Raw genomic sequence first — 22,800 nt, forward strand, 5'->3', positions numbered from 1 at the left:
ATCATCATACAGATATCACGGCCCAGGGACACGTATTACGACGTAAAAGGTAGATAGGGCCCTCAAAAAGTTACAGAAAGGGATAGGATTACTGGAATTTGCGATCAAACATGGAACTTTGATCAAAAGCGGCCGTGAAACGTGTTCAAGTGCCCCTTCTCGCGCTCCTGGTCCCTCGTCCCTTTCACACACTAAATATGTATCATCAGAGACAATGAAACGAGAATGTGATTTCAAACACTCTTCGATTGATTAACCACCCGAAAAAATCTGCAAGTGTTCCATCCATAAGCCCTCAGGTAGATCTGACATCTAATGCTGTGATAACAGCAATCTACCGAATTCTAGAAAGGTTCGGCTAGTTGCTCCTGCGCGCATATTCTCATAAGACGCCCTCGCGATTACCTAAGCTCGGATATGGAAAACTTATATTGTCGACAACAAACTCAAGACACCCATGCAGCTTCCAGATTAGACCGCATTCCATTTGCCGGCTTTTATCCGGTTCACTAAGCAATCCACATCCGTCATGCAATTGGCCAGGACATGATAGCGGCGAATAATAAGGGAAGAAAGGCAGGTGTCTCAGGCTAAAGGGAGAAGTTTTCTCAAGGCGCTAAATGGCGTTTTCCACACTGTTGTGCTACGCTTCTTTGATCTTCCCCCGGTGTTTAACGCAAAAGACCGCGTTTTCTCTGATTTTTTTGTATTTTCCTAGAATAATTTTCTTCCAGTATTTTTTTTTATTCTAATGATTCATTACAGCTCACGTGACTTTCTCACGGACCGACACTCAATTTTTCATATTTTTTTCAAAAATCGGTTTCTTGGTCTAGTTGGTCATGGCATCTGCTTAACACGCAGAACGTCGGCAGTTCGATCCTGCCAGAAATCACTTTTTTACTACTCAAAAGTCTGGTGCAAGTATTTTGGGCTCACGCTACAGTCACCGCTTGCACTCACCTCAATCAACACAGGAAACATACTCTTAGAAATACACTCTTACTTTCACCATACCTTTCTCTTTTATTATTAAATAACTACCGATGCACCCTATTCCTTCTTGGCATGGGCAAAGACCATCATGGAGCCCTCCTTCTCACCGGCAAAATGATCCCAGAGTCGGAAAGTGCCAATCTCCTCGCCATCTCTCTTCTTGACGTCCCACTCGTTGATCTTGCCGCCCTTTCCTCGACCAGCAACAAACTCGTCAGAGTCATCATAGCCGTAGCCAAACACACCTGAGCCCAGCTTGCCCTCAAGACAGACCTCAAAGTCATACATAAAGCAGATTCGAGCTACAGCACAGTCCAGCTCGGAGTAAGCAAGAGCTCTACCGATACAGGATCTAGTACCGATAGAGAAGGGAGCGTAACCAGCTCGAGCGTTTGCAGTTTCATTGAGAGCAGCCTTCTCGTCGATATCCTGGGCCACGTCCGAGTACTTGGACGAATCATCCACCTGGCCGCCCCGCAGCCATCGGTAGGGGTCGTATTCGAGAGGCTTAACAAAGTGCTTGGGGTTTCTGTGCATGGACCAGGTGGAAACTCCGACATCACAACCCTTAGGGATCTTGCAACCATCAATTACAACGTCTTCCAGGGCAGTTCGTGGGAGAACACCCGGCACGGGAGGAGACAGACGCATGGACTCATCAATGCAGGCTCGCAGAAGAGGGATGCCCTTGGTGAGGGTAGAGCCGGAGTGGATTTCGTCAACAGAGTAGAACTGGGCTCGAACCTGTCGAGTCAGCTCCTTTCGGACATCGGGATGAAGACCCAGGTAGTGGAGACAACCAGCCAGAGAAGTAGCAGTGGTATCGGAGCCAGCGACAATCAGTAGGTTAGATTCGGACAACAGCTCGTTTCGCTCAAAGCCCTTGCCGGTCTCGGGGTCGGTGGCATGCATCAGGTAGTGGAAGAGATCCTTTCTGTGTCCCTCATCACCAAGAGCCATTCTCTTGGAGGCCACGGCCCGGGAGTACTCGACAAACTTCTTTCGGTCCTCGACAATGTGACCAAAGAAGTAAGAGCCGATGAAGGGCAGTTTGTCTAGCAATCGGAAGCAGCCGTAAACGAGATGTCGATGAGCAGCGTTAGAAGTCATTCGCAGAGCAAAACGGTTGTCGGCAGAAGTCAGCATATCAAAGCCCTTACCGAAGCAGAGCTCGCCCATGACATCAAAAGAGAAGTAGGAAGTCAGTCGAGAGATCATCTTGGCGGGCTTTCCAGAGGGAGTAACTACAGTGTCTCGAGTGTTGTCTCCGAGAAGATCACATAGCTGCACAATCTTGTCCATGATGTAGGGCTGGGCAGAAGCCAGGGCCTGTTCAGAGAAGGCATGGGACATGACTCGCTTTTTCTTGGCATGTTCGGACTTGATGATGGCAGAATGAACAGAGGGGAAGCCTTTGACGGCAGGAAAGCCTTCGTAGAAGTCGGACTTGATGAACTCCTTCTTGTTACCGGAGTAAATGTGTTTGAGAGCAGCGCCGGTATCGAAGGAGACCTTGTTGGGGGCGTATCTGACGACTGAGCCGTACTTTCGGTGCAGTCGATAGTAGTGAAGATGTCGGTCGCCCTTCCAGGCGTGGTACACGTCAGGAATTGAACTGAGCTTGCACAAGAGAGGGCCAGGGTATTGTGCTAGAGGATGGAGAGTCAGTCTGTAAAAAGCAGCCAGGGCCAGAAAGCCGCCCACAAAGGCAGCCACTAGGGTCACAAACTGGACAATGGTTTCGAGTAGTGACATTGTGTGTGTTTGTGTTTGTGAATGCTGTGTTGAAATGTCGAGGGAAGGCGCCTCTTATATGCTGAAGGAATGTCACACAGTTACACTACTTGTAGCTACAGAGACAATGTAGTTGCACCAATGGAACAAGCTACAAAGGCTATTACTGCTTACCCCAGAAAATCGACACTCTGGAACGCATTAGCCGAAAGAGTCCCCGCATAGTATAGCCGTGTAGATTTCTCTGATGGAGAGGACTACCAGTAGGCCATACCCAACGTGGACAATTATTCGCACGACACTGACATTTAAGGCTCCAAATAACCATTAAATCACACCACCCACTCGCGAATCCCATACACAACCGCCTCTTCCCCTCCTGCTCACCCCACGGATCAGCGCTCATGGTAAGGCTGGAACTTCCCCATACTTTGAGAACCAAGACCGGCTCGTGCAGATAACAAGTGCAAGCCAAACACTAACGGAAATTTTATCTGCAACGGCTATTGAGTCGATATCCGAGGGGGGTTTTGGAGGGTAAAAGGGGGAGGATATGTGGCAATATAACTACTCCAGCACAAAAATAGAACATTTTACTTCTCTATTGAAATATCGTCAGCCCCCCAAATCTCTCCAACACTCCCTTTTTCAACCGCCTCAAACCCTCCCCTCTTCTCCTGGTATAGCCGTGAAGGTTGGGAATACGGAGGAGAACGGTAACTTTGTCTGGAATCCAGAAGAAACAAACAAGAGCAGACATAGCGTCACAGCGGACATAGCCGGCGATGAAAACCAATCGTTGCGGACAAATTAAGCACCCAATAAATGACTTGAAACCGTGGCTAAAACGCAGGAACCTCAGCCGTTCAAAAGTCGCTTCAAATACACAGTCTACACACCTTCCACAGTAGGTAAATACTCTACCCTTCATTGGACACCTCCTCTTTAAGCTAACCTCTTATAATATATACTACGGAGAACAATCAAAAATTAGCCTGGTCCCCTTCCTCGGCTAAAACTTCAATGGAGCAACTCCAACCCGATAATCTGCCCATTCTCCGGAGAATTCTCTTCCGGCACTTGGCACAATGAGCGCGCTTTACAAACGCAGTTTCATGCGGCGGGTGTGGCGAGCGTGGCGCGTATCAGCTTTATGATGATCTACAGGTATGTACTACAAGTACCTACTGCTACCTGGAATACCACGTAGTATACAAGTTTGCTCATATTTATCTGTGTATTGCTTGGCCAGGTTAATTGAAATTGCACGCCTCGTCTCTAGAGATGACTAAAGGTTGCCTCGCTTGGCCTGCTCCCGCTCAATGGCCTCAAACAGAGACTTGAAGTTGCCGGCGCCAAAACCCTCAAAGTTTCGTCGCTGGATGATCTCAATGAACACGGTGGGCCGGTCCATCAAAGGCTTGGTGAACAGCTGCAGCAGATATCCGCCCTCGTCGAAATCAATCAGAATGTTGAGCGCCTGGATATCCTCAAACTTCTCCTCGAGCTTCAGAGATGACTTTGCCAGCCGCTCCTTCATGTTCTCGTAGTAAGATCCAGGGACCGAAATGAACTCCACGCCACGAGCCCGCAGATCTCGGACGGTGTCCAGGATACAGTCGGTCCGCAGAGCAATGTGCTGGATACCGGGGCCGTCGTAAAAGTCAATGTACTCCTCAATCTGGGACTTTTTCTTGCCCACGGCCGGCTCGTTGACGGGCATCTTGATCTTCTCGTTGGGTGAGGCCATGACCACGGACTTGAGAGCAGAGAACTCGGTGCAAATGTCCTTATCGTCGACCGACCAGAACCGGTGGAAGCCCAGAGTCTCCTCGTAGTACTTGCATGCGTTATCCATCTCGTTCCAATCCTGGTTTCCAACGCAGTGGTCGATGTGCATGAGCTCAATGTTGGGCAGGAAGGCCGCGATGGGGTCCTTGTTGGCGGAGGTGTCGACAAATCCGGGAAGAAAGGCGCCCTCGTAGCTGCCTCGCTCAATCAGAGTGTGAGTGGTATCTCCGTAGGTAGAGATGACGGCGTAGGTGACGGAGCCATGTGCGTCCTTGAGCACCTTGGGCTCGGAAATCACTCGGACGCCCTTCTTGACAGCAGCAGAGAAAAGCTGCTCCACATTGTCGACCTCAAAGGCCACATCCTTGACGGCGTCACCGTGCTTGACCAGATGGGCGTGGATCTCGTCGGCTTGGGGCTCTCCGGTTCTCAGGGCAGACGAGAATGCAAATCTGACCTGGCCGTTGCCCACGACATGGGTGGTCACGTCTCGAGAGCCAGTCTCAAGACCCTTGTAGGCGATGGGAGAGAATCCCATTCGGGTGATGTAGAAGGAGGCGGCCTGCTTGGCATTACCAACGTACCAGTGGACGTGGTCATAGCCCCGATAGCTGTCTAGCGAGTTGGTCACCTCGTACGAGGTGGGTGTGTGTGCAGGGGTGACTTCGACGGAAGGTGACATGTTGTTGGTGGTTATTTGTTTGTGTGTCAAAATTGTGTAGAGAGAGAAAATTCTAGGTCGAGCCCATCTTCTATATATATTGGAGATTCTTATTTGTGTCGCATACGCTCTGAAAAAAAAAAAAGGTCCAAAATGCACATTAAGATTATCGCGGTGCACAATCAGTCTCCGCGTCTTACCGGAGGGGTACCAAACGGCGCAAAGTTATCGGCTGTTAGGGTTCATCGTAGTGGAGGAGCAAGTGTCTCGTGAGGAGGGGTAGAGGGGGGGTTTACGGTAGTGGCAAACATTGGAAATTGTGCCCCCCAAACAACACATTTTCCCACTCCTTCTCTGTACCATCTCACACCCATTGCCGAATTGCACACTAGTGCAACAAGTTATAATACCACCCACCACCTCCAATACCCGGGGCGTCTCACATGCACCGAAGATCTATCCGCACTAACAGATTATCCGAAGGAAGGTCTATAGGTGTGGATGACCCCGCGCAGTCAATAACCGGATAAAAGTAGGAACCTGCAGATAAGGGGAGTGCAGCGAATGTGGTGGTGGGGGGATGAGATGAGGTGATATTACGGGTGGTTGTATAACAGCAAGCAGGGATGGTGGGGTATCGTAGACACATACAGTGCCCATCTCACTCGCCCGGCTGTTGAAGGACATAATAAATGAACTCATTATAGGGAAGCGTCTATAGAGAAAAATTTGTCATGCGTATTATAACTCGACTCTATGACAAGGTGCAGTTATCGTGTGTCTTCTGATTGGACACTACACGTGGAAAGGGTAAGTCGGATTGATTTTGGAAAAACAAACTACTTGTACAATACTGTACTAGTGAAGGGTGCTCAAGGGATCTGTGGGGGAGTTTGAATGGTACGAGTTGTATTGGTTCGTACTTGTACTTATGGCAGTCTCTTACGTACGGATGTCTATTGCAGCTTATAGCGATCTCTTGCACAACGATAGTGTATGTCTACGTCTACAACAAGTAGCTACAGTAGCGTACTGTCAGTTGTATAAATAATGCTTTGAGACTATATAATTATTCCTCCTTCAACTGCTCCCACTTCTTACCCTCCTCAATTAGAGCTTCTCTGACAATGTTCCCACACAGACGAGCGTAGGGATTGACCTTGACAGCCAGCTCGGCAGCAATCTTGTTGCCGTACTCTCCTGCTCGTCGGAAACACTCAGACGCCTTCTCCTCGTCTCCCCACGAGTCGCCTTCGTTGTTTCTACCCTCCATGTAAATCTGGCCCAGCTGAGCATAAGCCTGCTGCAGCACCGTACCCTGCATCTTTGAAATGATCAGCTGATCGGGACCAGCCAGCTTGATTGCTCGTTCTAAATTGGAGATGACATCCAGCTTTGAGGCGGATTTCTCGCCTTTCTGGTCCAAAATCCGTTCAAGTTGAGCCAGGTTGTTGTAGACGGAGGCGTATTTGGGGGCCTCGACAATGATCTCTTTGAGCTTCTCGATGGCGCGTTTGACGTTGGCCACAGAGTCGTCTTTGTCAACAGACTCAATCACCGTCTTCTCAATCTGCACAAACTTCTCCACAAGCTCCACAGAAACGTGTTGGTCTGGGGGAAGATAGGCGTTGACCTGGATGCGTTTTTGCTGGGCCTGAGTAGGCTCCTCCAGCTCGCCCGGATTGAGGAGTTTCGACAGAACGACCTGGTCGTGGGTAGACAGATGAGTTGCGCTGGACATCAAAATTTGTCGGTGTTAATGCGGTTATTTGGTAGACGGATCATCCTCAGCCTATATACTTGTAGTTACATTTGTGTAGGCGCCTTTGGGTTTGGACCCTGCATAGGGCATACCGAATTCTGCAGCTCGGGTATCGACAGTGAGGGGTCATTGGGATGTTACAAGACACTATTGATTACTTTACTAAAGGTGAGAGCGGTTGTTATATACCAAGCGATGGGTTGTGGAATTCAGTTACCATAAGGTAAACACCGGCCATGATCGTCAACACGATTTTATATATATGCTTCCAAATTACTTGAATTTAATCCAAATTACTTGACATTATTTAAAGTACTTGGGAGTACCAACTATATTGCGCGGAACTACTACTTATAATTAAATGAATGTATATGCAGAAAAAAAAAATACTACTACAGTAATTTGAACTATGTTGTTATAAAAAAGTGAACATAATTTTACTCTCCCCAGCTCCACGACCTGATCACACTCATACGAAGACCAATGTGGCAATTTCTATGACATTTGAAACATCTACCATCCACAAAGGTGGGCTGCAGATATCGTGCCGACCGCGTATTATTCTACTGTCACTCTGTCACCCATGCGTATACACTCTTTCCGCCTTCCACCCTGCGCTGTTGCCTTCTACAATATATACAATTACTCGAATATCATATTCATGCCCGCCAAGTTACAGTGTACGTGATACTGTAGCTCTAGATTCGCTTACAATGGAATCCCGCCTGAGACAGTAGCCACTCTTGCTCCATTGGGCTCAATCAAGCTATTCCATAATGTTGCGATATTGGTTGCCTGCTGCAAAGGGGCACAGAGTGCATTCTGGGAAATTACCACCGAAGGTGATATTTATTATCCAACATAAAAGAATCACAGACACTACCGGTACTTTTAGTTCCAGTAGACCGAATGTGATCTGAGCGGAACTGACCGAACAACGAACGAGTTCACACAGATACAGCCGGCAAAGGTATATATGTACTGTAGGTACTGTACTTTGGCCACTTTAAGTCGTCTAAGGCTGATAAACATACTCCATTATAACTTGTCTGTAGGAACATCAAATTGATTCTGCTTGAGCTATGCCGTTTTTCTTCTACATGTGCCGGTACATACTGTACTTGTATTTGGATTGTCGGACTCGGCCGAGCAGAAAGTATATCCAACCCACCTCCAGGATTACCCTAGCAACCTCACATTGGTGCAGATATTGGACAGAATATTATCCACGCCCTTGACTAGCTTCCTGACACTGTTCAGCTTGTAATATTTCCCGTTTATAATATGAGTAGATGAGACACGGTGAGACAGTTGATGTCTCGTATTCCCTCCGCACATCAGGCACTGCTGCCCACCTTATTGGGGATGGCAAGATGGATATTATTCAGAGAGAGATATTCAGATGAAGTGATGGGCTCACAAGTTAAACGCGCACTCGTATTCCATCGATGATATCGTGTTACTGTGGAGATAATACACTTAGTCTACAGATTACGTGTGGTGTACTGGTACCTGTGGTGTAGCGACAGTATTGTACATACTCGTACTCCCACTCTACACACCCGCCGCCACCACTTACCCTCGTGAGAACCCCCTCAGAAACTCACAACCGTCACCTTAGCAGAAGGGTTTAGCCGCTTGGAGCCGACAGGGATGTCAGGCAATACAGCTGTCACCGAGGGGACACCGGGGTGTCAACAACAGTGTCATTTCGGTGCTTGTGGAGTGAGTGACATCACCGAGAAAGTTGTAGTATGTAGGGGTTTTTGGAATGGTTGTTTCATGATCCATTGGTACTGCTCGGCAAAAATAGCCTGATGGAATCACGTTTCGTTCTGGGGTTGACGGGCATCTCAGCTATCTCCATCCACGAGTGTCTCAGAGATAAGACCTGCATATCTGTTATCTGTTTTCAAAGTGTAAGTCGTATAGAGTGCCGGGAGGGGGTCAAGGATGTGCATGGACGTGACTACAGTGAGAGTTTTTGGAGGAAGTAAAGACCGAGTATCGACCATCCAGAAACCCCATATCTTCTGGAATTCCACAAATGGCCAAGACTGGCTTCTTTTATCCACTTTTTGATACTAAAAATGTCTAATTTGACCTCTCTTCCACTAACAAAAACAGTCTCGCCGTTCTCCAACCCGCACCACCAACTACAAGTACAGTAGCTATAATTTTTTGGCACCACTCGCTTTTCTCTTTTTAGGCGAAACTTGTCTCAAACTTATCATGCCATAGGCATTAATTTCCGGGTCTTGCAGAGCTACTGCACTGGGGGGGGGGGTGTACAACGCACGACCGAGTGCTATGTAATGTACACAATGGCCACAAACACAACTGTTACTGATGTACCGATGACTCAGCACCTACAGTAGTCCACGCGTTTGACTTCCGGGGCTCTTCGGGCCCAATTTTTTTCTTCGTCTGCTTCCCAAATGCCAGATTTATGCAAGGTGCATGTGACGTCCCGGTCCGAGGATTGCTATAACGGGCGAAATAAGGACACAAACAACTCAAAAATAATACCAAAATATAGCTTGCAACAAGGGCTTCAGATTGATCCCATTATTGGTCCCCCAAGCCCAGGTTTGAGCCTGCTCGATACTCCCCCGTGGTAGCCATATAACGTTAACCTTTAATGAGTCAAGTCGGGAATACTTTGGTATAAGACTAAGGCAAAATAACCATCTCTTGAACCACACACAATAGTAAGAACGCCTCCAAGATGAACACCCAGGTCAGTCTGTACGACGAAGAGCTGAGGATCGTCTCCATCTCGTGGGACGTGTATCCACTGCTGTCGTCAGCCGTGACTCAGCTGATCCTCAAGACCCACAAATCAAAGTCTCCATCTCCACTGGTGCCTTCTTCATCTGCCCACCATCACATGAACCTGGAAGACTCTGTGTCGTCCACAGCGTCGTCCCAGTGCCATTCCCGCCACTCGTCCGTGTCCATGTCGTCGCTAGAGAGCACAGAGCCGTTTCTGAACGTGTCTTTCACCCCAGTCGAATGCTCTCTCATCATTGCTGATTCGATAATGGAAGAACTGCTCACACCCTTGCTCAACATGCTGGACACAAAGACAAGGGACGAGGTAAGAGTTTCACGTGAAATGTACGTGGCCATCCAGGTTGACGGAGACGGACTCGACAACGGAGGAAGGGTGGTGGATCTGACTGCCCCCTTGTCTAAGGCAGGTATCCCCATCTTCTTCCTCACCACATATTTCTCCGACTTTGTCATGGTGCCGCTGTCGGCACGGTCACGGGTGGTTCAGGCGCTTGAAGAGCGTGGTTTCTTCTTCAACAACATGAACAACTCATATGTGTCCATCACAAACCTCAACCACAGCAAGTTGACCAGTGCGCTCATGCCTCTGGCCGAGCCGCACACCGAGGCCGACCGAACTATCACAGAGGCATCACTTTCAATGGCTTCGTCGTCGCTGTTTGCCTCCCTTAAGGTCTCGCCTCAATTCTACGACCATACAAAGGTAGTTCTCGTGGGAGCCCGACACAAGCGAGTGGAAGACAATGAGCTGCTGTTCTTCAAAATATCCAAAATGCTGCTCAACCCTCCAAAGTTCTTCAGCATCTCTGTGGGACCAGACGGAGAAATGTCTTTACTACTTGAAAGCAAAGACACGGGCTCATTTTCGCCCATGGACGTGGTGGGATCCATGGACGAATACATGATTCCCACCTGTTTCGATCTGTCCCATCTGCCCGAAGACGCCACCGGTATTGTGGCTGGTGTGGCCTCTTGTCTGGTAGATGAGCCGATCCAGATGGGCTATCTCAGTACTGCTCAAAGTGGTATTGTCATGGTAGCCGAGGAGGACTTGGCGTATGCCAAACGAGTTCTGGGCGGTCGCAGTGGATCTGCCAGTCCCGCTTAAGAGTCTTGCCGCTTGAAGAGGACTTCAGAGATGTCACGTTACTGCGGACCATCAGCTGTATCTACAGCATGTACATTAAAATATTTATTTGGGTTATTTTGAGCAGGTACCAGTTGTACAAGTACTCGTAGTCGCCAGAATCCAAGTTCGTATCGCAATCAAACACGGCTCCCCCTCATTTCTTGTATTAGTGGCCTACCCTTGTGCTGCAATTGGAATGTGGAGGCTCAAGTTAGCTTCACGTACAAGTGAGTTACAAGGGGCCCAAAACGGGAACAGGTAAATAACGCCAAAGCCTATAGACAGAGAAGGGGGATTGAGGGGCGTGCCGCACTTATAAAAATAGCAGTGCGATATAAACAAGGGTCACGTGACTCTGGATACAAGTCTATGTGTCTGTCTCTGTCTGCCATGTCACGTGATTCTTTCATTAGCCAGCCAAGACCCTGTCAAGTAACAAGGTTGGGGTAATGTAACTACGGTACTTACCTCTAGCACCACCAGTACACTACACACCCACGACGCACAACATGTTCACTCACTCGCTATTCAAGACCGATACGGTCTACATCTACCAGATTCCGCCACTCAAGAGCGCCAAGGCCGGCTACCTCAGCGCAGATTGGCCACTCGAAAGCCCCATCTGGACTGGCAGCCTGGAGGTGGTGGAAACGGAGGTGCAAAACAAGGAGGAGACCAACAATGTCGAGTGCTCGATTGTGCTCAAGGACACAAAGACAGACGAAATTTTTGCCCAGGCACCATACCACGTGGACGGCAGTGGTCTGACGCCTGTGTCTGACTCATCTCGATATCACGCCATTCGAGTCCAGGGAGAAGGAGGCCAGACAGCTATTTTGGGACTCGGGTTTCCAGACCGATCGGCAGGGTTCGACTTCAACGTGGCATTACAGGACTTCCGGAAACATGCCACACCAATTGAGGTGTCCAAAAAGAGCTACAAGTTGCCCGACAAGGTGGTTGACGAACCGGCTGCAGACGTGGCTATTCCTATTCTAGCTCCTCCGCCAAGGAGAGCCACTATGGAGGAGGAAGAGGAAGAGGAGGAAGAGGATGACGACGACTTTGGAGATTTTGTCGGAGATAATCAATAGTCGGTCGCTGGTGTCAAGCCAACATTCGTTGAATAATAAGCACATCTGACTGGCTGCCTTAACAGCGGGCTGTTATATATAATGAATTACGATACTGAGAATATGATTTCAAATCAGGTACAAGCAGCTACAGTAAATGGTGTGTTTTTCTTTTGAGTAACAATTGTGGTTCTTGTGAGGGTTACCTATCTATAGATGTAGCTTCAAGTATGTATCGTACTGCATCTCTGCCTATAATCACGGTAACCTCCTGCTATGCTGGAAAATGTGTGATGTCTCTTGTCTATGTACATCAACGCAAGTGCCCAGGCAACGTCGCCAGGACCATAGACATCGTAATCATCGTCTGAGTAGTCATTGGGGAGGCCGAACGTGGGGCGTTCATGGTCTCCACCCCCCCTGGTCGTCTTCACCACCGGTACCATAGTCTTTGTAATCTTCATCATCATCTTCTTTTTCTGAAGCTTCAAAGTCCAGGTCTTCAGAGTCCAGATCCCAATAGCTCTTGATATACCCACGGACAACATGGTGAGACAAGAATCTGACGAGAAATTTGCCATTTTCATACCCAAGAAAGACTCTGCTTCGATCACTTCCAGGGTTATAGTATGAATCTGGAGTTTCCACATCAGAAATAAATCCGCTGTCAAGATCTGCTATTCGAATACCTCCACTTTTCGTCCACTCGGTGAGATATTGCGAATTTTGGGGTATAAGACAGTGAGGAAGTCCATCTGGTGCTTTGTCAGGCAAGGTGGTGATTTTATCCTGCCTACGAAACATCTTTCCGGGCTGGTCCAGGTCCAAGAAGGTTGGAATCAGACACTGGTCTTAATGAAACAACCAAACGAGTCCATTGTAGTTTTCCTCGGGACACAACTTGTTTATGCAAAGGAGGGAGTGCCATACCTGACCAATTTCTAGGTGTGAGGGTTGTGTAAGCCATAGGTGCTTCTCGCGTATCGTGTCACGTGAATATTTCCAACTTGGGAAATAGCGTCAATGTGAGGAGGATGCTTGTAATGATGCTGGTCTCTGGGGGACGCGTAGTTGTGGTGAGTAGTGGGGATCACAATGATCTCATTATTGACAACAATGGCAGCTCGTTCCAGGAAAAACTGGTATTCTTTGAAAGATGTTCAGGACGGATTTGACCAGGTAGTGTGAATTCAATGCCCTTAAAGCTGATGACCATCGCCTTCTTACTCTTGGAAACCCCCTTGATCTGACTGGGCCGCTTTGGGCGGAGGGGGGGGGGGGGGGCCCTCAAGAGTCCCAGGGACTCAACATTGCACCCTGTGGGAGGTTTTCAGCATGAAATAGATCGCATGAGAACGAGTAGTTGAACTCCCGATGGTCATCGAACCCCTCGCAGTCACTGGGCAGCTTCTCTCCATGATTGAGCCACAAAGCAGTAACTCCCTTCACCGGCTTGGGTGGTGGCATTTCGTTTTATCCCAGTCGTTTATAACTTTCAACTTATAGCTGGGGTGTCGTGAAACGTACACCAACTAACAGCCTCCCCAGGTCTTCATTTCTTCTTCTGGATTGATCCAGGGAAATCGCCTGACAAGTTCAAGCTTCAGATCACGGTCAGCATGTGTTTAGCTCACTGGAACCGCAGACTTCGGCTCCTTCCTGTCCAAATGCCTTGAAAAATTGTCAGCCTCCAGCCAGACAGACCGTCTCAGGCTTGCCTCGTGATCCTCGAGCAGCTCATATATCCGCGCCTGTAATCGCTGACTTTCTGCCTTCTCTTGCAGGTCCAGAGAAGGGCTAGAGAGCATCTTCGATGCCCACGCATGTATGTTTAGTAGAGTCCAAATATACTCCTCGACGAAGGGTGTCCGAGGTGTGAATCTAACCTCTCAAACGCTTTGATGACTGTGGATGTAAATTGCTTGAAGTCTTTCAGCCTCCTGGCAGCCTCCTCTCTCCACGCGCCATTTCTGGTTGAACTCGTTGTTCTCTTGAAGCAGCTTCTGTACTGCGATTATTCCCTGGAAGCTGCAACGGGTAGTGGTGCTGTCGATAATAGAGCAACGTGATCTGAGGCCACTGCTCAATCATCTTCTTCATGTCCTCCCAGACCACTTTCTGCTCTTCCTTCACTTAGAGCAGAAGAGAACACACCACCAGGAGTTTGTTAGCCTCTGACTCAGTTCCATGTCAAGGTGAAGGCAGTCCTTGTGTTATTGCGGCTGCAGCTGTCTTAACAGACGTTCTTGGGTTTCCGGGCCATGTACTCGCTACTTGTAGATGTACTGTAGTGACACGTTGTGGTGAAACATCGATGTAGAGAAAACAATCAGACCACTACTCAGTTAGAACATTAGAACATTAGTTGACCATTACTTGGTACCCCCTCAGATCGAATCTTACAAATACCATTTAATAATACCATACCTTCTATCTATATACATATATACAATTATACCTCTAGAGGTATCTTGGCACCTCCTCGTCCTCGACGGCAATGATAATGTCGCCAGATTCAAGTTCGTCCCACTTTTCAAGAGCAATACCACACTCCTGGCCCTTGGCCATCTCAGTAACGTCATCCTTGTTGTGCTTCAGAGACGAAACGGTGCCTCGAAACACCTCCTCTCCATCTCGCATCACCTTGACGGTGTGAGATCGTCGTAGAGGACCCATGGTGACTCTGCAACCGGCAATCTTGACCTTCTTCTTGGCGATGGAAATCTCAAAGATATCCTTCACCTGAGCAGAAGCAATCTCCTTGTCTCGGATGATCTTGGGGAGCAGTGAGGTCACATGTTCGGTTACGTGCTCAATTACACGGTAAATGATGGTCTGCTCGATGATTGGCACGCCTGCCTGACGAGCCTTGAGAATCACGTCCCTGGTGGGCTTGACGTTGAACAACAACAGAGAAGCGTTCGCAGTCCTGGCAATTTCAACATCGTTGGCAGTAGGAGGGCCCACAGATCGAGACAGGATATTGACGTGGACCTCGTCGTTACCGATATCGGCAATGGACTCGGAAACAGCCTCAACTGATCCATGGACGTCTCCTCGAACGATAAAGTGAGCCAGCTGGCACTTGGCCTCGGGCTCATCCTCCTCAATAGGAGGAAGACCGAGCTTGGCTCGCTCCAGACGCTTCTCCTCGGCCTCCTGGTCAATCTTCTGCTGCTTTCGCTTCTCGTTGATGATCTTGATATCGTCCATCTGCTGCATGAGCTGAGCTCGCTTCTGTCGATTCTCGGCCACCTGCTTGGCCTGCTGCTCACTCTCGGCCTGCAAAACCTGGTCTCCAGAGGCAGGAAGTTCCTTCCAACCTGTTACCTCCACTGGAGTACCAGGACCGGCCTCCTTGATAACCTTGTTGGAGGAGTCCTTCATGGCCTTGACCTTGCAAAAGACGGTGCCTGCACAGATGACCTGGCCGGGCTTGAGAGTACCGTTGTGGACAAGAACAGTTGCAGTGGCTCCAACACCCTTCTTGACCTGGGACTCGAGAACAATGCCCTCGACCTTGGCGGTGGGCGAAGATCGCAGATCCAGAACCTCGGAAATAGCAACCAGAGTTTCCTCCAGAGTGTCAACTCCAAGACCAGACTTTCCACTAACCTGGACACATGCAATGTCTCCTCCATAGTCCTCGACATACACCTCATTGGCTCCGAGATCAGAATAGACCTTCTGGATGGTCTCTTCGGTAACAGACTCCTTGTCGCACTTATTGATGGCAACCACAAGTTCGACACCCGCGGCATGAACGTGTTTGATAGCCTCCTTGGTCTGAGGCATGACAGAATCGTCTCCTGCAACGACCAGAATAACAATATCGGTAACGGTAGCTCCTCGTTCTCGCATTTTCAGGAAAGCAGCGTGACCAGGGGTATCAAGAAAGGTGATTTGCTTGCCGGACTTGGGAGCCTTAACAGAGAAGGCGCCAATATGCTGCGTGATACCTCCATGTTCCTTCTCGGCCACGGACGACTTTCGAATGTAATCGAGCAAAGTGGTCTTACCATGGTCAACATGGCCCATGATCGTCACAATCGGAGGTCTCAGAGGCAACTTCGACTTTTCGTCAGCAGAGGGCTTGGGGGCAAGGAACAAATCGACTCCCTGAGTCTCATTGGTGTACACATCGAAGCCCAAATCGTCAGCAATCAGCTGGGCAGTTTCACCGTCTAACACATGGTTATGGTCAGTGGTTTCCTGGTCGAATCCAAGCTCCACCATTGTGCTGGAGAGAGTCTCAAGGGAAACCTGCAGAATAGTGGCCAAGTTGGAGATGGAAACGAAGGAAGGAATAGCCAATCGTGGACGCACAATCTCAATTTCCTTCACCTTCTTCTCCTTGACTGGAGGAGGAGGAACTGTCTTTGGTGTAGCGACAACAAAGTCTTCGTGTCTCAGGAACACGTTCTTGGGCTTCTCTTCCCCCTTCTTTCCAGCTTCATGTGACTTCTTTCCTCCCTCTCCTCCCTTCTTCTCTCCAGGACCAGACATATTGGGGGTATTGAATGACTTCTTTGCACGGGCCTCCTCCTGCTTTCTCATAATTTTCATCAGCGACGGCGTCTCAGCTTGGGCAAGATTGATAGTCGGCTTCTGAGATCTTTGTTGTCGGTTGTTATTGTTGTTGTTGTTGTTGTTGTTTCTATTCTGGTTCCGGTTCTGGTTCTGGCCCTGGTTCTGACCTTGGTTGGTACCTTGATTGTTCTTGTTGCCGTTGTTATTGTTTCGGTTCTGACCACCTCGCTGGTTCTGACCTCTGGGTTGATTCTGGTTCGAATTCTGGCCCTGGTTCTGGCCCTGACTTCGAGGCTGGTTTCGCGACAGAGCCTTCGCCTGATCCACAGAGGGAGCTTCCTTGACAGGAGCCGGGACTGCTGGCTCGGTCTTTCGGAAACGCGAGGAGCCGAGCTTGGCTGCAACCTGTACCGAGGAGTGGAATCCCCGGGCTCTCCACAAACTTCTACTCAACATGGCGGTGATGTTCGGGTCGTCGTCAAATGTTGGTGTCTCAAAATATCGCCGTTAATGGGTACATGCACCATGCATTAAATCTTTCATGCACCTCACGTGACCGGAACTTTGTCGGACTTAGCGAATGCGAGAATGTGTATTTTGAACAGGTGGGGAGATAGGTTCTATATATATAGAGAGATGCCGCCTACTTATATCTCACCTTTAGTTCTACTTGCTTCAAAAAGTCGACTTCACACATCCTGTATTGCCCTCGTCACTCTATTTCTCGAGTCAAACAAACTTTTCCGGCTATTTCCGAACACCATATGTGTGAGTTGGTAGATGGACGAGTAAAAGTTGACTATATGCTTGGAAAGTATTCGAATCGACTAATTCGCTCATGTATCCTCATTACTTGCCTTTCCTGTACCTCCACTTCAGTTTTCAGACCCTTGGCACTGAGTGAATAATAAAGAGATCCTGCAAGTTCGTACATCTACCAGTAGTATTATCGCACACACCATGGTGTTGGCACACACAGTAAGTTACGCATCGTACTGTAGCTCTGTCCATATTATAATAAAGCTGCGTACATAGTACTTCCATCGTTCCATGCGGTAGCTCTTCTACTACTTGTAGTACCCTTCCAATAAAAAAAATGCAATATCTATGACAGTACCTGCTGTTCACGACGCTCAAATCCTAGCTCAGCACCAACCAAACCAGAAATCCAACGTGTACCAGCAAGTTCCATTCACTGGTGCCAAACCGGGGGGGAACTCGTCGCATCTCGTCGTCTTCCTCCTCCTCATCTGCTTCCTGGGGAAAATGTTCATAGTAAGTGCCGTCATCAAATGAGTTGATCATCTGGGTGTGTCGGAAACTCCAGGCCAAACACTCGACAATGTTGAGACACACGTAGAACAGCGCCATGTACGCTATGAGCCGCGTGGGGCTGTACCAGTGGGCGCCCTGCGACAGAGGGAACCGGTAGAGAGTCAGCCATGCAACAAAAGCCTGAATAGGCGACCGAGAGCCCCAGGCGTTGTAATCCTTGTGTGTGCATCGTGTTCGCGCGTACGCAAACAGACTGTAGATGCCAGCCCCAGTGTACACAAACACCAGGACCACTAGAGCAATGTCCAGACAGACAGAAAGCCATGACCAAACAAAGGAGAAGAATTTGGTCAGCCATCGCCAAATGGTCTTGAAAAACGTAGTGAGCCAGTCCCACATGTTGAGTGTGGATCGAGAGTGTTGAACGAACGTGTGGGGTGTCAGATGGAGCTGTGGGATGTGTGGTTGTGCCTGGTGGGATAATTGTTTCAGCCGTGATGTTGATCAGAAATTTAGAGTTCAAAGTGGATCAGATATGGAAAGGTTGTTGAGAGTGTTGGGGGCAAAGAATGGGGTGGGCAAGCGTCTTAAACCAGTTGGAATGGCTCGAATAGCCTCCTTGTGCCTTGCAATTATACCCAAGATGTCACCTTCATGATGCTTATGTAATCGTGCACTGTGGCAAAAACAAAAACGGGCACTGGACCAATAGGCTATACTCTAAAGTTGTTGTACTTTATTCGATCCTCCCAACTACAGTAATTCAGCTTTACAGAGAAGGTGAGAGTCCCCAACACTACAACACACTCACTGAACAGAACTCACCACCAACTTCTCATTATATATTAATTCAAGCACTTAGCAGCAACAAAAAGAACTGTCCGGTTCCACGGGTTGAACAAAAAATGAGATCAATGCTCTACCCAACTGAGTCAAACAAGCGGGTTGTTTTCGCTGGACTTTGACAGTCAGTATCTGAGTGTAGGTTTGGTCTGCTTATATAATCACTTCAAAAATGAAGAGTTACGGCACATCTTCAGGTGTATGGAAGTGGCGGACAAAAAAAGAAACATGCCCGGTACCAGGGTCGAACTGGTGATCTTCAGATTATGAGACTAACGCTCTAACCAACTGAGCCAACCAGGCAATTTTGTGTTCCAGCGTGACCTTTGGCGTTTTATGCCACACTGAAGATGTGGGAAAAAACCGCAAATTTGCCTAAAATTTGATTTTGGATTTCTTGAAGACATTATTTGAGTAAATTTATAACGTTGATGAAGTTCTTATACTTCAAAATGTCCTCTATATCCATCCTGGACTGGTTGTGTTGTAGTGACTGGTAGAGCATTCCTAGAGAGTCTACCCGAATGGGATTGAAAGTTGCATTTCTGAGAACTGTAGTCATCAAATAGTTATTTGGAGGCTCCAATAAAGTGTTAAAGGATACCTGTGGTGTTTATAACTAGTAATTGTCTGTGAGAGCTACCTGTTTTGTAGGTCTGTCTGAAGAGTTCCCTGTAAAGCGGTCTGTTTGTACTGTCTGGTAAGTCGTCAATGACATGGAAAGATTTTGACTCAAGTAAATATCTTTGATAGCCATCAAAGGAATCTTTCAACTCCCCAAAGCCACGTGTTTTTCCATCCATTATGCGACTACCGGATCTGCGTACCTTCTAGTAGATTCAGAAAACTTGTGGATCATGTCAGATGTTATCCCCCTACTGAAACATTACGGGACGGGGAAACGACTTTGTGGCTTGGCTGTAATTGGATTATCGCCTTGAAGACTCCCCTGGACCGTGACTACTGCGCTTCTGTACCTACAGGCAGGAGTGTCCCATGGTGCCCATCTGAATGGGTACCCTACAGTACACTTAATTGAGTCGGGGAACGGTTTGACTTTCGTTTCAAATCTATGAACTAATACAACGGTTTCTCTAGCATATTTCTAAAAATATACTAGTCCATCTTCATCTTTAGAATGAACTTGTGAGTTGCGATAATGTACACCCCACCAGATGGCGAAGGGTACCGGTTTAGACGGGACAATTCTAGCTATCGAGCAACAGTGTGTGCGTTTTCCATTCAGTCTTAATCTTTGACTGTTAGTTGGCAAGCTCGGTCGATTTCAGGTTACTTCTGTGAAGTTACAGAGTGTGATGGCGCATTGTGTGTTCGTTCTGTCATTCTGTCTCTTATGCAACCTATTTCAGGCCCATTTCCCTATAGTAAATGTAGAGGGTACCTTCTTGAACTTCCTACGGCCTTACTTCTACAAGTAGGATACATGATCTCAACGCAAGTGGAAACCCCCAAACTGTTCCTACTGCAAGTATGTTAGACATCTTCAGATTACGGCAAGACGGATCTTGCTTAAGGGTCCAACAACACAGTCCATAGTGGTTGCAGTAGGTACAGTGGGTATAGTGACCACATTCTCAACACTCGTACATGTAGAGTATGTACTCATACAGTAAGTGGGTTTGGAACAGCGTCAGAAAAACACTGAGGCCGTTGTAAAAGGCGGACCTGGTATGGAAGTGCTCTTCAGGAGATTGACGTAAGTCTTTAGTGCAATGCGTGGCCACCCATGGGTAGAACTCGATACCGATCACTTGGGGAGAGGTTTTTTGTGTGGGTACTGTCCTTGAAGTGCTACAGTGTTATTTTATTGTCGGTTTTTTGTACAAGGAGCCCATCAATACTAAAAAAAAAAAAAAAAAAAAAAAAGCACTGATTAGAAACCCTCTACAAAGGATAAGTACCATCAGTTATTGTCAATCCCCCCATTCCCAAAGCAAAAAGAAACGTGCCCGGTACCAGGGTCGAACTGGTGATCTTCAGATTATGAGACTAACGCTCTAACCAACTGAGCCAACCAGGCGCAATTTTTTGTTAAAAAATTGCCCTATTGTTTTTATTCCCAGATATTGCTGACTAATTGTTAGAACCAAAAAAAAATTCTTAGCGCCTTGTTTGTTGACTACAGTAGTCCCGGACTTACCTAAAATGGAAACACCATGAAAATTGCATATCTCCAAATATGTGCATTAAGTCCGATAACTCCGCGACACCTATAGCTACGCAACCATGGTAACCATGGTGTAAAGTCCGAACCGGCTCCCAGTTGCCCCCATTCTCACAGTGCAGAGGGCTTTGGGATCTCGCCACCTACACGGCTATAATTAAACCGTAAGTTAGAGTGGGAGTCTAACCTGTCTACTCGGTGCAAAAGTCTACCTCTCCTAAACCCACATTCCTGAGACGGATGATCTACAGTGTGTACGACACCGGAGCTCTATAACAGCGCGGCAGGTTGGCATAGTACGATACAGTAGCGTGGAATGGATAGACTGTTTCAGGGTTTGGAATTTGAACTAAACGCGGGGTTTGTTAAGAGGCAATAGCCGGAGATGTAAGGCCATAGATTAATGATAGGAGAGACGGTCAGTCTCATGTCAGACATCCCTCTCTTCTGGGTGGTTGCTTTTTATGCTCCACGTATCTGTCGTACATGTTTTCTGTCTATCTGTCTGAGGAGTTGGCGCTTGTTGTCAAAAAAAAAGGTAGACTTTGGGGTGGGACACCCCCGAAAGGTGTCCAGAGTTAACAGCCATTGAGTTTGGCTCTATGTGACGTAATATAGCGGCGTGGGCATTGGTCTGTGTGAACCTATAGGTGGTTGTAGCTCGTGGTCTACAAGTAGGGGAGGAAGGGGTGAGCGATACAGGGGTAAATGAAAACCTGTTGGGTCTGTGAGTGTATATCCATCGACAATGGTATACGCTATCTTACAGGACATGCTGCTGCCTTACATGAGCTGATTCTATCGGGCCTTGTAGGACTGCCTCTATAGTGCAACCCACGGACATCGGGTGTAACCCTGCCGCACACATCGGGATACAAGGGCCCGAGTTTGAAGACAATTGCCAAGGTGCGACAGGCGGAACGACAGAGGAATATAAGTGAGGGCAACGGCAGATGGCGGATAATATGGCGAGGGGATGAGTAAGCCAGTTACACTATCTGTTTGTAATTACTGTCTTTTTATCTCTTCACGTTTGTCTACACCTGTCTTCCCGGTTCTCTCCACCCACGTATCGTCGTGTTCGCCAACTCTATTGGAGAAACATAAGGATTGGTGGAAAAACAGACCTAAAAACAGCACCTAAAAACAGTGTGCACATACAAGAGCAAACAATAGAGACGCCGTTTGGGCGGTGCGACAGGCCTCGGCACGCGCCAGTCTTTCTATTGTCTGCTCTATGGCAGCAAGCGGTGTCTATGCTTCCTCCCCGCCATCCCCCAGACCTTGTTCTCCTGCCCAATGCAGACATATTCACCTTCCGTTCTGGGCGCCAAAACCCGCTCCACTTATTAAACGCAATTAAGCGAGCCCAGTAGACAGACGCGAAGGTGTAGGGCGGCGGAGACAGAGGCTATCTCGGAAAGATACAGCTCGACACAGCCAACCAAGGAGAAACCTACAATAGTGTGGCGGCATACAAAACACATGTGAAACCCCTTGCGGAGGTGGATGGTGAATTATAGGTCTCACTTGGTTGCCGTGACGATAGATTGGCAACCTGTACTTACACTTACTACACTAGTGTACACTGCGGTACCGTAACAAGAACCCGCTAGCAGGTCCACTACAGCAGACATATTACTTAGACTACAAACAATCACTTGACAGTTTAGACCAGGTTGGAACAAAAAAAAAATACGCGCAAAATATTCTTGGCTGTCAGATAGTTTCTCCACGGTGCTCCACCAAACAAAAGCAAGAAGGTCAAAGCTACACGCAGTCTCGACAATTTGGCAGCTAAGTCTTCTGAATCTGACAGGTGTGGAGCTGACAGATGCTGACAGTGATAGCGCTCACCTCGAATTTGACGTGGTTCTGGCACCTTGTTCGGTGCCATTTTGACGTACAGATGCATTAACTTCTGTAACTAAACTGAACTAAAAGTCAACCAAAAAGTGGGCTTGGCCGCCGTTATCTGCAAAGCAAAGAGGAAAAATTTTCACCCAGGCGAAAAAGGGCAAGTCC

The 22,800-nt window shown here is 48.1% G+C and overlaps 7 protein-coding genes, 3 non-coding genes and 1 pseudogene across 10 annotated transcripts; 3 read left to right on the forward strand and 8 right to left on the reverse strand.

The window, feature by feature from the left end:
• The first annotated feature begins 821 nt into the window (after window positions 1-821).
• YALI1_B28411r lies at window positions 822-895 on the forward strand. The gene has a single exon. It is a non-coding gene; the product is annotated as a tRNA-Val (tRNA).
• Window positions 896-1,053: 158 nt separating this feature from the next.
• On the reverse strand, window positions 1,054-2,751 carry YALI1_B28430g (uncharacterized protein; the record flags this gene model as incomplete). Its single annotated transcript, XM_501196.3, has 1 exon — window positions 1,054-2,751. One exon carries the CDS (start codon window positions 2,749-2,751, stop codon window positions 1,054-1,056), a length of 1,698 nt encoding a protein of 565 aa, XP_501196.1.
• A 1,267-nt stretch (window positions 2,752-4,018) lies between these two features.
• On the reverse strand, window positions 4,019-5,203 carry YALI1_B28454g (uncharacterized protein; the record flags this gene model as incomplete). Its single annotated transcript, XM_501197.3, has 1 exon — window positions 4,019-5,203. The coding sequence occupies one exon, from the start codon at window positions 5,201-5,203 to the stop codon at window positions 4,019-4,021; it is 1,185 nt and encodes a 394-aa protein (XP_501197.1).
• A 1,048-nt stretch (window positions 5,204-6,251) lies between these two features.
• YALI1_B28472g (uncharacterized protein) lies at window positions 6,252-6,923 on the reverse strand (the record flags this gene model as incomplete). The annotated part of the gene is made up of 1 exon (XM_501198.3): window positions 6,252-6,923. One exon carries the CDS (start codon window positions 6,921-6,923, stop codon window positions 6,252-6,254), a length of 672 nt encoding a protein of 223 aa, XP_501198.3.
• A 2,749-nt stretch (window positions 6,924-9,672) lies between these two features.
• Window positions 9,673-10,848, forward strand: YALI1_B28499g (uncharacterized protein; the record flags this gene model as incomplete). The annotated part of the gene is made up of 1 exon (XM_501199.1): window positions 9,673-10,848. The coding sequence occupies one exon, from the start codon at window positions 9,673-9,675 to the stop codon at window positions 10,846-10,848; it is 1,176 nt and encodes a 391-aa protein (XP_501199.1).
• Window positions 10,849-10,878: 30 nt separating this feature from the next.
• Window positions 10,879-11,963, forward strand: YALI1_B28511g (uncharacterized protein; the record flags this gene model as incomplete). Its single annotated transcript, XM_501200.3, has 2 exons — window positions 10,879-10,905; window positions 11,403-11,963. The coding sequence occupies 2 exons, from the start codon at window positions 10,879-10,881 to the stop codon at window positions 11,961-11,963; spliced, it is 588 nt and encodes a 195-aa protein (XP_501200.2).
• Window positions 11,964-12,371: 408 nt separating this feature from the next.
• YALI1_B28544g (Compare to YALI0B21925g, Misc non-coding, highly similar to uniprot|Q6CHC8 Yarrowia lipolytica YALI0A10186g no start) lies at window positions 12,372-14,192 on the reverse strand (annotated as a pseudogene).
• Window positions 14,193-14,402: 210 nt separating this feature from the next.
• Window positions 14,403-16,928, reverse strand: YALI1_B28572g (uncharacterized protein; the record flags this gene model as incomplete). The annotated part of the gene is made up of 1 exon (XM_501203.3): window positions 14,403-16,928. One exon carries the CDS (start codon window positions 16,926-16,928, stop codon window positions 14,403-14,405), a length of 2,526 nt encoding a protein of 841 aa, XP_501203.3.
• A 684-nt stretch (window positions 16,929-17,612) lies between these two features.
• YALI1_B28584g (uncharacterized protein) lies at window positions 17,613-18,146 on the reverse strand (the record flags this gene model as incomplete). Its single annotated transcript, XM_501204.1, has 1 exon — window positions 17,613-18,146. The coding sequence occupies one exon, from the start codon at window positions 18,144-18,146 to the stop codon at window positions 17,613-17,615; it is 534 nt and encodes a 177-aa protein (XP_501204.1).
• A 673-nt stretch (window positions 18,147-18,819) lies between these two features.
• On the reverse strand, window positions 18,820-18,893 carry YALI1_B28591r. The gene has a single exon. It is a non-coding gene; the product is annotated as a tRNA-Met (tRNA).
• A 1,664-nt stretch (window positions 18,894-20,557) lies between these two features.
• On the reverse strand, window positions 20,558-20,631 carry YALI1_B28609r. The gene has a single exon. It is a non-coding gene; the product is annotated as a tRNA-Met (tRNA).
• Window positions 20,632-22,800: the final 2,169 nt, after the last annotated feature.

This window comes from Yarrowia lipolytica, chromosome 1B (genome assembly GCF_001761485.1).
Source record: "Yarrowia lipolytica chromosome 1B, complete sequence".
Taxonomy (NCBI): domain Eukaryota; kingdom Fungi; phylum Ascomycota; class Dipodascomycetes; order Dipodascales; genus Yarrowia; species Yarrowia lipolytica.